Here is a 16,067-nt window from a genome sequence, read left to right as displayed (position 1 = left end):
TTTAAAGATGAACCACAGACAGTGGGCCCAACCTGTGTGGGCAAATGTGGAATACCCAGGCTACGTGATACGGTGGTGTAAGCTGTGCACTCCACAACTCTAGAGTGTATTATTCATACTGTTGTCATCATAGATTTGTATATTTATCATAAATACTTTTTGGCGTGTGGCAATAAAACATCTTGATAAAAAGATTTTTTTTAATTTTAATTTTTAATTTTTTTTTTTAATTTGCACACAGGGGTTGTGTGCTTCACCTGTGTGGGCAGATGTTTACAGAAATGACTGACAGGAATAGTGTGCATCAGTGATCCTTCCATCATTTGTGCATATTGGCATGATTTCTCAGAAGAAGGCATGTCAGGAGATAAACAGAGAAAGGGCAATCCAGTAGAAGACCACATCTAGACAGCCTCTTGGTAATCTGTCTTCTGGGTCTGGGGACCTCTGACCCTCTTGTTCATCTGTCCATTTACTGAGAGCCCACAGGATTCCAAACACCTGTGCTGGACTCCTGGCACCCTGGACCTCAGATTAAGTACAACACAAATTCTCAAGGAAGCTATCGGCCCTGGGGCAAAGGTAGTTATTAGACATCCTTAAAATGAAACGTGGTCAGGACTGGAGGGAAGGTAGGACAAAACCCAAGGGAGCTCAGGTAAGGAAACCAGCATATTGCCTTGTGAGAGGCACGAAACCAATGCCAAGGAAGTGTCATCAACTCAATTCTTTTGATTTCACTAAATGAGCTCACCACTATGGATCTATCTGATACTCAGATAGCACGTTTCCTATGCTTTCCCCAAAAATAAAGCATAGGGAAACAAAAGCTAAGGAACTTGCCCAAGGCAGACAGCCAGCAAGTGGCAGGCTCATGGGTTCTGGGTCTCAGAGAGTTTCATCTTGTCAGCATCCCGCTGCTTTACTACAACCCACAGAAATCCTATAGCTTTAAACTTAGAAGGGATTCAGGAAACATCATCCACTTCTCAAGGAGTATTTCCTTTTCTTCATTTATAAATGCAAATAGCAGCTTTGGTAGACAAACGTGGTGAGGGCCTTATGCAATCAAGCACTAAGGAAATAAAATCTCCCAGCCCCAAGGCGACCACACTTCTCTGTGGGATGGCTGAATGGGTGGGTCCCGAAACCGAGTCAGCACACCTCAGCATCCACTGAGGTGGTCCGCAGTCTCGCGGATTACCCACCAAGAACCATCTGCAAAATGAGAGCGGGTGGGACAGGCCCTACCTTCCACCTGTTCCCTCTAAAACCCTGGTCTGGGAGGCAGATAAGTACAGGGCAAGCAGCAGCCCCAGCCCAGCTCGGCCTCTCAGAATCCTGGCCTGAGAGTTGGGAAAAACCCTAAATAGATCAGTTCTGGAGCTTGGAAGCACCGCTGCAGTGAGAAAGCACTTTTTTTTTTTAAATGAATAGAAGCCTTTTTTATGAATGGAATGACAGAGATGGGCTATATTCATAAAATACAAGAAAATGATCTCACCATATCTTTCAGGATTTGGGGATTCAATGAGCCTTAAGACTGAACAGCACTTTCCACAAAGGGATAGTGGAACTTGTCTCCTGTTACATAAATATCCACAACTTGATTACTGGATATTTGTACTTATGGACTGCCTTGGTTGAAAATTTCAACTTAGTTTATTACATCTGCCCCCAGGGAAGGAAACATTAGGAGAGTATTCTTTGCGACACCCAGACATAACCTAAAACAGGTAACAATCTGTTCAGGTCTCTTTTTCTCCTGACAAGTGCGAGTTACGTTCATTAAGATAGCGCCAGGTCAGCAGGGGAAAGCAAACTGAGGATTCTAGCCACTGGAGCCTGCAGCCAGAAGAGAAACAGCGACCCCGAGCGTCAGACTCCTTGAAGGAGGAGAATCTTGGAGGCCTTGTCCCGCAGCCCGGCTCACAGACTGCAGGATCAGCTCTCCCAGAGCAGAGCTGGGCTTGGGTCCCCTCTCCCAGCCCTCAGCCCAAGGTGCTCCCATATCATCGCCTTGATATACAGGACTGCTAAATTAAACTGGTCTGTTTAAAATGATGTTTAAAGAAAAGAGAAGAAACATTTGCCTAAAGCTATATGCCTGCATTATCACCCTCCCCATCACACATCTCCCTTTGTAAATGTAGACAGACTAGAGAGACTCAGCCAGAATATGTGGGCCTCACCTCCACCTGGCAGGCCTCCGGGAATGATTGGGAAGTGCATTATCTTACCCAGGCACCTCTGCATCTCACTTCCCTCCCCAGGATTCCTGCCCATCAGCCCACTGGTCACTCTACTCAATGTCCCTGCTCTGTGCAACACTGAACACTGCACCTGGACAACACTGCACACTGCACCTGGACAACTCTGCGTACTGCACCTAGGCAGCACCACACACTGCACCTGGGCAGCACCACACACTGCACCTGGACAACACTGAACACTGCACCTGTACAACACTACACACTGCACCTGGGCAGCACCACACACTGCACCTGGATAACACCACACTGCACCTGGACAACACTTCACACGGCACCTGGACAGCACTGCACACTGCACCTGGGCAACACCACACACTGCACCTGGGCAGCACTGCACACGGCACCTGGACAACACTGCACATGGCACCTGGACAACACTGCACACAGCTCCTGGGCAACATTTCACACTGTCTGCCCAGGGTCCTTCTCCAAACAACATACACTTGTCCTGAATCTCCTTTGAATAAATGACTTAGTAGTCAAATGTAACACAACATTGTATGGAGATGCTTGTGACCTAAGACTTCAAAGTTCACTCTTTCAAATCCTCTAGGCCAACGTCCCAGTAAACATACAACTCATTGTGCAGTGCTGTTCTCTCCTTGGAAACTCCCAGAAATGACCCTGCCGACCCTCATTAACTGGGAGAAAGCTACATAAGGACAGAGATATTTGTGTGTTTGGCTCATTGCTGTATCGCCAGTGTCTAGAACAGTGCCTGGCACCAAGTAGGTACTCAATAAATAATTAAAAGGAATGCGGGAATGAAGTGTTTGTCTTATGCCAAGACATCTCCCTGCATCTTCCATCCAGGCCAAGCTCTGTCCTCTAAAGCAACCCAGAAAAAGTCCTGTCCCCAGATCTCCTGACTTCTTTCTATGCCTGGAGGAACCAAACAACACCTGGACTTTCACAGGGTCAGTCCCAAGACTCATGGAGAAATCCCTGGGAGCATAAATGAGGAGGGGGAAAAGCAAGAAAGGAATTTTTTTTCACCACCCATTGCAGGAAGCAACCACCAAGAGCAGCGTCAGCTCCAAAGGATACCTCGAGCCCCTTCCCACATCTCCCTTGCTCTGGCCTCAAAAGCCACCATCATGGCTCTCTCCATGCTCCCAGTCACAGCACAGCTCTGGGACTGAATTAGGAAGACCCTGGCTCATCAGCTCTTTTCTTAAAAAACATACACACACCTGCCAGAAGTACATCAACACCCTCCCTTGTGCCAGCCCCGAAGGGTCAAATATGAGTAAGAAATAAACATCTGCATTAGGCCATTTCCATGCCACTCAGTACTGGAAAACAGCAGCATATGCGTGAGGAGCTGGAGAAATGCAAAAGGACCACCCAGAGGAGCTGGTTCTGGACTAGACCCACAAGGCTGCCACATAAGGCATCGAGGCTTCCTGCTCCTTGCAATCAACTCGCACGGTAGGGAGATGCCCATTTAGGAATGAGGAACCAAAAGATCAAAGAAATTAAGTAAGTTATCACCATACTGTCTATGTGCAATTTCTGCTAGCTTTTTTGTGCCCAGCGCCATTCCCTCTTTTTCTCTCAGTCTCTCTCCCTGCTTATTTACAAGTACCCATGACTTCTTTCTGCCCTGGGCTATGACTTCACTGTTCTGCGATCCTACCCAGTGACTGCATTAAGGCATCCGGCTGGTCACCTGGTGTGAAGAACCCAGAACCATGGGGTGTGTTGCTCAAGTCTCCACAAACTCCATGCCTCTCCTGGCACCCTGCACTGCTCCCCGGAACGTGAACCAAAGCCCACAGAGCTCAGGGACACATGTGTGACTCAAACCACCAGGGGCCCCTCAGAGTCCCACATGACCTCCTGGGGGACCCCTCCAGCTCCACCTGCTTCCACAGGCCCAGCAAGGCTCTGGAAGCAGCCTCGCCACAGGATGGACACTTCAGCGGAAAGAAGCCCCCCATCCCCTAGTCCACAGAGAACGGAGCTCCACCCCCTCCAGTTCGACAAAGCCTGCAACCTCACCATTTACCCCTTCCTCTGCAAAACCTGCACTGGGAATGCTGTTCTTTTCTCTTTGCATCTTTGGGAGTGGAGGACAAGGAGGAAGGTACGACCTCAGAACCCAGCCACACCAGGTTAGGAGAAGGGAACACACATGACCTCGTGCACAGACAGTTCCTGCGATGGCATTCAGGAGAGTCCCAGTAGAAAGGGTGCTGTTCCCTTACTTCCTCACATTGGCCTGGGCCCATTCCTGCTTTAAATGTTGAATATCCTTCCATCTTTTCTTCTCTCCAGCATGATATTTTCACCCCTTGGCTGCTGACACACAGCAAATCAAAGGAGAACTGGCAAAAGATGACAGCCAGGAGCGAAATAAGTCAAGCAGAGAGAGTCAAGTATCATATGGTCTCACTTATTTGTGGAGCATAACAAATAACATGGAGGACATGGGGAGATGGAGAGGAGAGGGAGTTGAGGGAAACTGGAAGGGGAGATGAACCATGAGAGACTATGGACTCTGAAAAACAACCAGAGGGTTTTGAAGGGGCGGGGGGGTGGGAGGTTGAGGAACCAAGTGGTGGGTAATAGGGAGGGCACGTACTGCAGGGAGCACTGGGTGTGATGCCAAAACAATGAACACTGTTATGCTGTAAATAAACAAACAAACAAACAAACAAACAAAAAAGATGACAGCCAGAAGAAAGAGACTGTATGGAAGGGTTATGGGGCGAACTGCACCCCCCAAAATTCATACATTGGGTCTCAACCCCCATATGTCCAGATAGAGCTGTGACCTCACGAGCCAGACGTGGGGTCCTCAAGAGGCTGATGGGAGGTCACAGAATCCTCCACCTATCAGCAGGGTCCTGCCCTGAGGGACAGTTGCTAGAGACAGAAAGCCCGTATGTGTCCATGCTCAGCACTGACTTGTGTCATTTGTCTTGTTCTTCCTCCACCTCTACGCCATCTCTATCCCCCATCTGCACCTTCTTGGCAGGGAAAGGCAGATGCAGGGCACTGGTGCCAGGACTCCTCCCAGGCCCCCTGACTATCGCACATATTGATAATCAATCAAGACACTCTCCTGCTGAGAACAGAAAAAAATCAGAACCATCCTCAATCCACAGCCCCTGAAAGCCCCAAAAAAAAAAAAAAAAAAAAAAAAAGTCTATCAGACTTGGCATGATAGTTGAAAGCAATGTAGGATTCCTACACTAGGCGGCGACTCTGTGAGGTCAAGTACAGAATTCCGTGCCTCCCCCACCCAAATTTCTCATAACACCTGTCACAGTATCATGTAAACATCAGCAACAGGTATGATGTTAGATTTGGGCTCAGGAGGGACAACAAAAGTGACTGTAACAGCAGTGCTCAAATAATCACTGAGTCCGAAAAGCTTTTCTGGGATGACTTTTCATAACGCTCTAGGGGCAGCATCATCCTTCACTCTCAACATTTATCCCTCTAACAGTGACTAACTGAGCACCTGCTATGTGCCAGGACTGGGCTAAAGTTTTAGGTTCAATGGCAGGGAGAGGCTGCCAAAAAAGCAGATCCCAAAGAAACTGCAGAAAAGCACCATGAATAATTCACACACACTCCCTGAAATCCACAGGGACTTTTATGACTTTCCAACACTGTCACTCTGACACACTGGGCATTAAGATGCTCTTAGCTTGAAAGTGCCCCCCCACCCCAGCTCCCCTGCCTCCCCTTGTGATGGTAATGGCAGGAGTGGGTTACAGTCCAAGGTCGATCTTCTCTTTGAACACATTCCCAATTCTGAAGTAATTCATTTCCATCAATTAACATTAATCAGCAAGGAGCGAGCTTGGTGCTAAGAAACCTCACTAGAGTGCTAAGATGTTGAAAATGCATCATTTACTTTAGAAAAATCATGACTTTGGAGCTTCAGAAGCAACTTCTGTTCCTCATTGGCTCTAGGGAGATGCCACCTGCTGAGGAAAGAAGGAGGTGTCTTACGTGGGAACTGTCCTACCTGTCTTACTTCATCACAGAACAGGACAAAGACCAGTGCGTAGAGGACCAGCTCGGGGGAGTGTGGAACGGAGTGAAAATCCATGAGCAGCACATAGGCAAAGAGCAGGAGGAAGGCAATGTAGAAGACCACATTCCAGGCAAAGACCACAAACGGGGAGGTGAAGAAGGCCACATAGTACCAAAGGATCTTCTTGTGCTTGTCGATGGGCTTCTTCCTGGACCAAGAGGTGAGAACACTGTCATCGCCCTCCAGAGCATCATGTCCTGCAGGAGCTGCAGTCCTCCTCCTGAACACGGATGAATCCAGACCCATGGCCAGGGGCAGGGGAGCCAGAGCTGCCTTCTGAGACCAACCAGGCCAAAACTCAGCCCCTGACTTTCCAGGACCAACAAATCCAAGGTCTGCCTTGGATACTGAAGACATACCTCCACCGCTACCTATTTAAAAATCAAAACCAGGAAAAGCCAGAAAAGACCCCCAGGCCTACCATGTAGGGATTCTCACGAATGTCATAAATTCCAGGCTTTACAACCCTCTACATACGGGCGTGTGCGTGCGCACACGCACACACACACACACATACACACATGCACATTTACACATACAATCACGTTTCTTGGTTTCATACCTAAAGGATACAAAGCCACAGCCAACCAAGGGGATAATAAACAAACACAGGATAATCTTCCAGTTCTTGGTGTCTCGGGAAATCTCTCCATACCATTGCTTGGAAAGAAAATTCTACAGGCAGACAGAGATAAAGGACATGGGTCATTATTAATGCAATGAAATTCAGGATGGTATGCAACCTCTCTTCCCAGCCCTCGCACCCCCTCAAAATAAATAACCCTCCAAATTAAGGTCTTCTCCTTTGGTGTTAGTTACCTAACTAACTGGAGTCTGGAGTCTGGAGTTTGAGGGACTATGATAAAACCATTCACAAGTCTGTTTGATTTTCAGTCCTTTCCTAACTTGGGTTCTGTGAACTTTAAAATAGAGGTTTGTATGAGGCCAAATTCCCTAAAGCCATGAATTTTAACCACCTCTAATTCTTCTTATGTAAGTTTAAACAAGCATCTTTCTGGCTCCTTCCTCCTCGCTGATTGCAAATTCACACACCCGTCCAGTGCTACCTGCAGGAACCCAGGACTCATTGCTGGAGGCCGACAGGTGAGAGGAACAGGGCGACAGCTGGCATCTCAACATCAGCGGGAGTTGAAATGCATGAAAACGCTCTTCCCAGACCACCAATCCCGGAGAGATGGAACGGGGCCTCCCACGAAGGTGGGAATTAGAAAACTCAGGTTGCCTCCAAGACCCACACTTCATGGCAACACAAAAGGATGAGCATAGACTCGTCCACATCAAAGGAACACGCGGCTCTCAGAAACGGCCCTGTTCGTCAGAAGGCGACTGGCGTGGATGCACTGGCTGGGAGAGCTAGGCCCCACGTGCCGCACCAGACCTTCCCTCTCGCAGAAGTCGCTTCTTCCAGGGAGCCTGCCAGGCTCTGCCTAGGCTGCTGAGAACAGGCGTGCGCTTGGCTCATGAGGGGCAGCCCCAACAAAGGACAAACTGCATTTAGTGGGTCAACGCCAACTTCCTTGCTACACCAGGACAAGTTCCATGCAGTCCCAGGAAGTCTCCATGGGGTTGAGCCCTGCAGAGCACAGTGGCAACTCTTAGCACACCCTGTCTGCTTCCTTCCCTCACCGTTCTCACTGCCCCAGCGCCCACACACACTTCCTAGGCTCACCTCCAAACAAAGAATTTAAATCCTCACTTTGGGGCCTGCTTCTTGTGGAGCCAAAGACAGGTAATACCCAGCCTTCCTCACTCTTCTTTCCTGCCAAGGTGGAGGAATACATCAAGCGGTATCACTAGCCCCCAGTCATAGGAGGCTCTCTCCTAGCTGGGGTTCCACAGCCACCAGTGACACCTGACCCCAGGCAGCAGCCTGCACCCAGGAAGCCAGCTCCCTTGTCCTATGTGTCTGGTCATGAGATTTCTATGAATATTATTGAATTGGCATCTGGCTGAAACCATTGGGACTGGTAAGCTTGGACCAGATAAAGAGTCAGCCTTCCCCAGGCCCCAAGCTCTGGGGCACCAACAAAATGGGGCTTGGGGCCAAAGGAGCTGTGAGCAGAGTGTGGCCCTCCTTGGCCTCCAGCTCAGCCCTCTGGCCAACCCTGATCCCAGTGCCAGCCTCAGTTCAACACACTAATTATTGTCTGCATGGTGTAATGGGAAGTCCACAAAACAGACAATCAACATGGAACGAAATCTCAGTTCTGCTCCTTCCTAGCAATGCAATCTAGAGAATGTTCCAGAATCTCTCTGAACAACGTAGTCCTTATCAGTAAAATGAGATGACCTCCACTTCCACATATGCTCTGAAGATAAAACATGATCAGGTACATCATGTGGGTGACAGATAAGTGTCAACCCACCCACATCTTCCCACTCCTCCCCGCTTCACACCAGACCCCTCCAGCTGGGATTATGAGTGGAAAAACTCCCCTCGGCAAGCCGAGACACCAAGTGCAAACCACCGTTAGTTTAACTCAGTGGAGGAAACCTCTGGGCTAGCTTTACCCTATTTCATGTTGGTTCCTCTAGTGCCATTACTACCCATAATAACTTTAACAGGATGCACTGAAGTCGAGGGCTGGCATCTGTCACATCCTATCTCCCCAAAACCGCCCAGCAACCCTTCCTTTACAGACAAGGGAACTAAGGCTCAGAGAGCTTGTGTGCCTTGGTCCATCACCACACACATAACTGGAGACACAGTGGACTGAGCCCCAAGGGTGGGATCCAGCAACCCAGCCCCTAAGTGCGGTGCTGTACTGGGTGCTTGGTGGAAGCCCCGAGAATGCTCTTTCTCCTGCACCGTCTCTTGAAGCAGGGGTCTCTACCAAAGTCTATGTGCTGCCATCTCCTGGAACGTCCCTCAATTTTCCCTGCTTCAGTTCTTATATCAGAGGTGAAGGTCTGCTTTTAATACTCTCTTGTTCAATGCCACAAAGAGTATCTGATGCAAAGGGTCCATCTCTGGAGGTGACGTTTGGTGACTGCAGGCCGTTTACCTGGACCCCAGGCTGGGCGATGAAGTGCTGGTCCGTGGCCTCCACCGCCAGCTCTAAGCAGTTGCTTCCGCCCCAGGCTTCACAGGAGTACACCAGCAGCTGCTCCGCCAGGTCCTCATCGCTGCTATAGCACTCTGTGAACAGCTCTGCGGGGACACAGCCACCAGAGGGAGGGAAGCCAAGCCAGAGGCAGAGCTGGCAAATACACAGACTGGGCCTGCCCCGCCCCCACAACCCAGCCCTGACTTGGTGAAAAGCCTGGTTTCTAAAAGGCGTAGAGAATGCGGGCATGGCGTCATCCTCCGCTGAACAAAGGGGGTTTTGGGGACACCACGCCCAACGCAGCTCCTGATGGCTGCAGGTGTCTGTAAGTGCCCACTGAACTGAGCTGCGTGGAACACGGGGAGCCAGCCCCTTTTGTGGGGCTCAGCCCTGAGGAGAGACACAGACCCGCTGCTTCCTTTCTCAGAGCAGCTGCATCTCCCTTCATTTACATTCTCTGCCTTGTGGTGAGGGCTTTTTGCCTCATAAGGCACCATACGAAGCAACCAACCAACGAACAAGCATAAGAAACACTGACCTATTGCTTTAAAGGTGTGCTTACATTTCAAGACCTAATGCTAGAAATTGGAGTATAAATCCTCCCGGGAAATTTTTTAAAAGTCAAAATACTTGAGATCCATTTTCTGAGTTTAATCAGAAGTTAATAAAATATCTTTGAAATGTAATATATTTTAAAAAGTGATTGGACACCCTTTTGGCAACACAGAGAAGCCAAGCACACGAGGCTTTTTTTTTTTCATTACATGAGACAACAAAGTTGTGTGCATTTTGCAGCTTGCCCCATTGCAAACCGAAAACTCCCAAGTGAGAAAGGAAAAGCTGAGCAGCCCAAAGTCTCTTGTCATCGGGAAGCAATTGTTCTGAGTTTCTCATGCTCCTGCATGGTCTGGACCTTCTGAGCAAACCACACTGACAAGCTTTGTTCAAGGATGACTGAACAGCAAACAGAAGACAGACATTCCAGAAGGGTAATGCTTAGCAGTGCCTCTCCCCCATTCCATTCCAGGTAACGAGCAATCACGCCCTGGAAGGGAGCATGGGTGGATCACCTGCAGCCCCAGGGAAAACCCCAAGTCTCCTAAACTTTGGGGGAGCTGCAGGGCAGGCAACAGAAGCCTTTAGTCATGTCATTCCAGAGGAATGAAGGCATGGGGAACCAAACCAAGATGCTGCTCTGACTGCTGCCTGGACCCTTAGTAATAAACCATCTGTGTCCCTGACCCAGAGGTGTAGGGTCTTCTCTCTAGGAAACAGACAGGTTAACTTGATAACTAGGTAAGTCAGGTAAATATCTCAGATCTGGGGGCGCCTGGATGGCTTAGTCATTAAGCATCTGCCTTCGGCTCAGGTCATGATCCTGGGTTCCTGGGATCAAGGCCCACATCAGGCTCCTGCTCAGTGGGAAGCCTGCTTCTCCCTCCCCCACTCTCCCTGCTTGTGTTCCCTCTCTTGCTATGTCTCTCCCTGCCAAATAAATAAATAAAATCTTAACAAAAAAATCTCAGCTCTGTCACAGTTTCTCAAAAGCACCCAAAAACACTCCTTCTCTGCCCCCAGACTGTGGTGCTGAGTTTCTTAGACCTAGCCTGTGTGTGGCCCTGGCAGTTGTGAGATGAGACACCCACATTGTCCTGCATCCATTCTTGGAAACATCAGTATGGCACAGCCAAGGGGTCTTTGGCTTCTGCTATAACATGCACACCCCTGACTATGTGGTCTGCAACCCCTAAATCATGCCAGAGAGGGGAGCCTGGACATGCCACTGACCTCTACCACCTGGCCTATGAGTGCTACAGGTGCATGTGTGCCTCCTACCATGTGGGCGCCCACTGTGGTGGCCCATTCCTGGAGACTCACCAACTGCACGGGTCTCGTATTCGTTGGCCAGCTCCTCAGACTCCCCTGCGGCATTGATGTCATTCTTCACCTTGGCCAGAGTCTTCAGAAGCTTGCTGGCTCCCAGGGCTGCCAGAGTGCAGCCCCTGGTCTTTTAGATGGGTGGATAATGTTAGTTAATTCATAATTCCTTAAAGTGGTCAAGTCAACATTAATGTCAGGAAAGGACAAACTCTTGGCAAAAGCAAGAAGTGGTGAAATCTGAACCATTCATAATGATTCAGAATAAACTTTGCAATGTACACAAAACAGTCTTGACCCTGAAGATACAGTCTTGAATGTGGAATTAGCATATAAAAAGAAAATATCAAGATAAGTGTTGTGAGTTGTTGATAGCATGAGACCTGACTGCCTAGCACCAAACTGTGACAGCTCAAAGAGGGGAAGAGTGATTGAGGACACGGGAGAGCTGACGATGTAGTTAGTAAGACTGTGCTCATGAACTCTATTCTCAATATCCAACTTTATGTTCTAATAATGGAGAAGGTAGCTTCTACACAACTGAACATAAACCATGTGCTAAATCACAAGGAAAAAAAATCTCAATACATTCCCCAAAGCCTACTTCTTACCTCTAATGCAATACTTCCTACCTCTAACGCAATAAATCCTACTTCCTACCTCTAATGCAATAAAGCTAGAAATTAATTTTTTAATTAAACTTAAAAACTGTCTCCACTTGGAAAACATACACACAGCTGAGAAGCAAGTGCCTATTGGGTTGCTCACCAAGCATAGCTATCTTCCAAGGACCTCCCCTCCAATCACACCTCCATCGACACGGAAACAGGCACAACCACATTCACTTGACACAAGACATCCTATTTTATTGATGATGTCTTGGATTAGGCATGTGAGTTTTGAGGTCAGAACAATCACAACAAAGCGAGCATTTGGGATAAATTTGGCACAGGCCTAGACATTTACCTGCTCCCAAATGACCTTGGAGAGTTCCTTCTTGTTCTGAAGAATGGCCCAGATGAAGAGTGCTTGCAATGGGTGCCTAGTGATAGGAGACACGTCCTGCAAGGAGTTAGAGTGTGTGGTCAGGATGTAAATAGAATATCCGCTTAGTACATGCACTGGCATAAGAATGAAAGCAGGTGTCAGGATGTCCCAAGGGAGCATGCCAAGCATGGAGGGCTCCATATATTAATATAGGAATCCATTTCAACAGCACAGTGTGATTTTCATCACTGCAACTTACCAGGTAGGATAATTTGACAAAAATCTCTTAACTATCATAAAAGACAACGTATGACTAGGCAGAAAGTCACAAAGGGTAGGAACATGTGCCGACAGCAATTTAAAAACTAAACAATTTCTGGAAGGTTGAAGAATTCCTCTCATCACATAAATCTGTTTCTCATCTTAAAGTCGCTCCGGGGTGCCCGGGTGGCTCCGTGGGTTAAAGCCTCTGCCTTCGACTTGGGTCATGATCCCAGGGTCCTGAGACCAAGCCCCACATTGGGCTCTCTGCTCAGCAGGGAGCCTGCTTCCTCCTCTCTCTCTCTCTCTCTCTCTCTCTGCCAGCCTCTCTGCCTACTTGTGATCTCTATCTGTCAAATAATAAATAAAATCTTAAAAAAAAAAAAGTCTCTCCAACTAAATTCTAACTTTCCTATGGCTTAAGTTCAATTATGACAATGTAAAACTTTGCTTCTTTTTTCAGAGCATTGTTCAAACTTTTGATTCCTCATACATGCGATGGCTGCTATTCAGAATTCCCTATCTTCCGATGGAAACTTTTCAGATTGAAAACAACAACTCTATTCCTTTTAAACTCCCCTACAGGTTTTACCAGGATCCAAAATGCTTCAGGAAGAATTATGGATACTGCAAAGGGTTTTAACACAAATAGCATCAAACAGAAGTTTTTCTAAAGAGTTCCAATTCCTTCAACTAACGCATTTAAATTTTTGTAATGCACCCACATACATGCATTAAAATCCTAAAATTACAGGAGATAATTACCTCATTTGAGTTTTCACAGAAGCAACAAGAATTTGAGATATGTAGTTGATTTGAGGGGTGATCCCAGGAAAAAAACATAGGATAGTGAGAAAAGAAGATGGGAAAAGAAGGAACCAATGGAAATGGTGTGTTATCAACAAGTCATCACTTGTTAGTAACTAGAGATTACTACCACTAGGGAATCCTGGGAGCCAGTGTAGAACACATGCCTCAGAATTAGCTCCTCCAAGTTGGGAGGGAGCTGGGGTATTTATACACCAACTGCTGGTATTGATGGGACTCTGACCAGAACAAACCTTCAGCAAAGAGCTGCAGGTGCAGGCATTTGGAAACTTGGCCTGCCGGTGGTTGGAACACGAAGACCTGAGAGAATTCAGGCTGTACCTCCACAATAGCCTCCCAGATGGGAACCTGGATTATCCCTTTCAAAGTGTTCACTACCCCTTTTATCTACAAAGGAAAACCTGGTCGACCTTTACATGGGCAGTTGATCACACCCAACACCAAAAGGCTGAGACATGAACAGGGAGCCATTCATTTGTCCCTCTTCCTTGTCAGATGCCTTCAGAAAATGAGTGCGCCACACTGAGATTTGCAATTAAGAAAAACTGCAACAATAATCTGAAGTATAGCACAGAGCTTAAGCAAGATATCTGACTACTCACCAGGTAGACTCATTATCTTAAGTAAAGGCAGTAGCAAAAATTAACAATGCCTACATGCTACCTACTTTATGGCAATAAGGGAAGAAGTGGGAAAGATGGAGGTCGAGACACTTTTTGTGGGAAGACTCAAAAGCAGACAACCTGCCCTGGTACATACGTGAAATTCTACATCTATGTCATCTCTGCTACTTCTGTCTTCCTTCCGGAAGCCTCTCCGAAAGTTAGCCACCAGTTTCCAGACAAATGTGAGGAGAGCATCATTATATGAATTCTTGGCAATCTGCAGGTTCCGGTAGACGAGGGTGCTGAAGTGGTTGGAGAAGAGTTCAGTGAGGACGTCGTTGGTGAGAAACTTCCGCAGGTTCAATCCATTCTCCAGAAAGAGGCGGACGAACTTGGGTCTGTCCTTTATAAGAGCCGTGAACATGACTTCTTGAAGGTCTGCAGACTGTGGAGAAAGCAGAGAGGAGACTCAGACCCCATGGCAAGCCAAGAAAACAAAAAGTGTTTTCTTTCTCAATCGCGTCACATTTCCAGCCACAGAGTAAGAGTAACTTCAACTTCTCTTTTAATCCTGTTTGGGGAAAAATTTTATCTTTTCATCTCTGACACAGTGTTGGATCATAGTTCAAACGGACAGGGAAGTGGCAAGGCAGAGTCTTCGAAGTCAGCCAGATGTGGGTTTGGAGGTGACCTGGCCTCCTGCTACTGTAGAGGAGAGATAATTACTTGGGGAGAATGTCGGTCAGTAATTCATCCCAGCTCCTGGCATGCAAGAAGCACCTGGGACAGTGCGGCTCGCACCATCTCTCTGAAGTCTACAGTAGACACTGACTGTGAACCGATGGCCAGCCCATTCACTCTGCACCTTAGGAGCTGTTCCTCCCAGTCATGCACCACCCTGCCAAGGGCTGTCACATTACATCGCAGTCAGTCACTGGGACCCTTGACAATCACACTTGGGTATTATTTATCTTTACCTCCCCTTTCCGGGCACCCTGATAAACCTATCCCATAGGAGCTTATTGAGACTCTCATTAAAGATGATTAGTGTTTACCTCAGACACAAATGAGTGGGCAACAGGCCACACTAGCTTTCACATCTTCCAAAATAAACCTCAGAGTTGGGTTCAGTCGCCAACATTACCACTTAGAAGGTTCATAAAAATCCTCACATCACCAGCATTGAAATCCAGATTTAGGAGGGAAAACCAGAAACCCTGACAACATAGACAACCATCATCTAGAACCAAAGGGCAGCTGTCTCTGGGACCTGGAGTCTCTAGTGCCCCAAATCCCTGTTACTACACACACACACACACACACACACACACACACACACACACACTCCTCATTACTGTCCACCAAGCCCACTCCACTCCCGACGTTTGCCTGACCCCCACTTTCCGTGAATATCCTCTACCAAGAAGAACACTGTTTCTGCCTCACGATGAACTCCTGGGGATCACACGTTGCCTAGACAGGAACTGTCAAGTGTCTCGTAAGTCCCCACGCTGTGGTTCAGGTGGGATAGGAAAGGAAAGGGGTGGCTGCCCCACGGTGGCAGAACGGAGCTGCACCTTCTCCCCGGTCCTCAAGGCAAGTGTCCCATTGCCCAGCATTTCCCATATCCTTCTAGATCATTTGCCTTTTCCTTGGTCACACACTGGACAGGGCAGTGGGACCCAAACTTCAATCAGAGTCACCTGGAGGGCTTGTTAAAACACACGTTGCCACAGACTTCTTAGAATTTCTGCTGTAGCAAGTTGACATAAGGTCTGACAATTTGTGTTGCTCCCAAGTTCCCAGGTGATTCCCGTGCCACCACAGGTCTGGGTGGTGGAAACTGCTGGCATATGCAGAAAGAGAAAAGCTTTGCAGTCAGACACATCTTGGTTTCCAGATCCTGGTTCTACCATTACCTACATGCCTGACCCAGAACAAGACTGTCTCCGAACCTCAGTTTGCTCGTCAATAACACAGGTGCTTGCCGGGGTGAAAGACCTAATACAGGTCAAGATCTTTGCAGAGAGTTGAGGTCAGAGAAGGCCTTCCAGAAAATATCAGTAGCTCTTGATCCGCTGGGACCTAGGGAGGCCTGGATTATTAAACGGCA

The 16,067-nt window shown here is 47.9% G+C and overlaps 1 protein-coding gene across 1 annotated transcript in view; it reads right to left on the bottom strand.

Annotated features, from left to right (window-relative positions):
* The window catches only part of TRPM8 (transient receptor potential cation channel subfamily M member 8), a 76,002-nt gene that overhangs the window by 27,341 nt on the left and 32,594 nt on the right, over positions 1-16,067 (bottom strand). Inside the window, exons 11-16 of the mRNA XM_046019259.1 lie at positions 14,109-14,399; positions 12,240-12,335; positions 11,274-11,403; positions 9,354-9,499; positions 6,890-7,002; positions 6,259-6,475 (exon numbers count right to left, since the gene is read on the bottom strand). Of these exons, the coding sequence (XP_045875215.1) occupies positions 6,259-6,475; positions 6,890-7,002; positions 9,354-9,499; positions 11,274-11,403; positions 12,240-12,335; positions 14,109-14,399 (993 nt within the window). The remainder of the gene's footprint in view (positions 1-6,258; positions 6,476-6,889; positions 7,003-9,353; positions 9,500-11,273; positions 11,404-12,239; positions 12,336-14,108; positions 14,400-16,067) is intronic.

This window comes from Meles meles, chromosome 9 (assembly GCF_922984935.1).
Source record: "Meles meles chromosome 9, mMelMel3.1 paternal haplotype, whole genome shotgun sequence".
NCBI lineage: Eukaryota > Metazoa > Chordata > Mammalia > Carnivora > Mustelidae > Meles > Meles meles.
The sequence above is the reverse complement of the archived record's forward strand: the minus strand, read 5'-3'. Positions and strand labels throughout refer to the sequence as shown.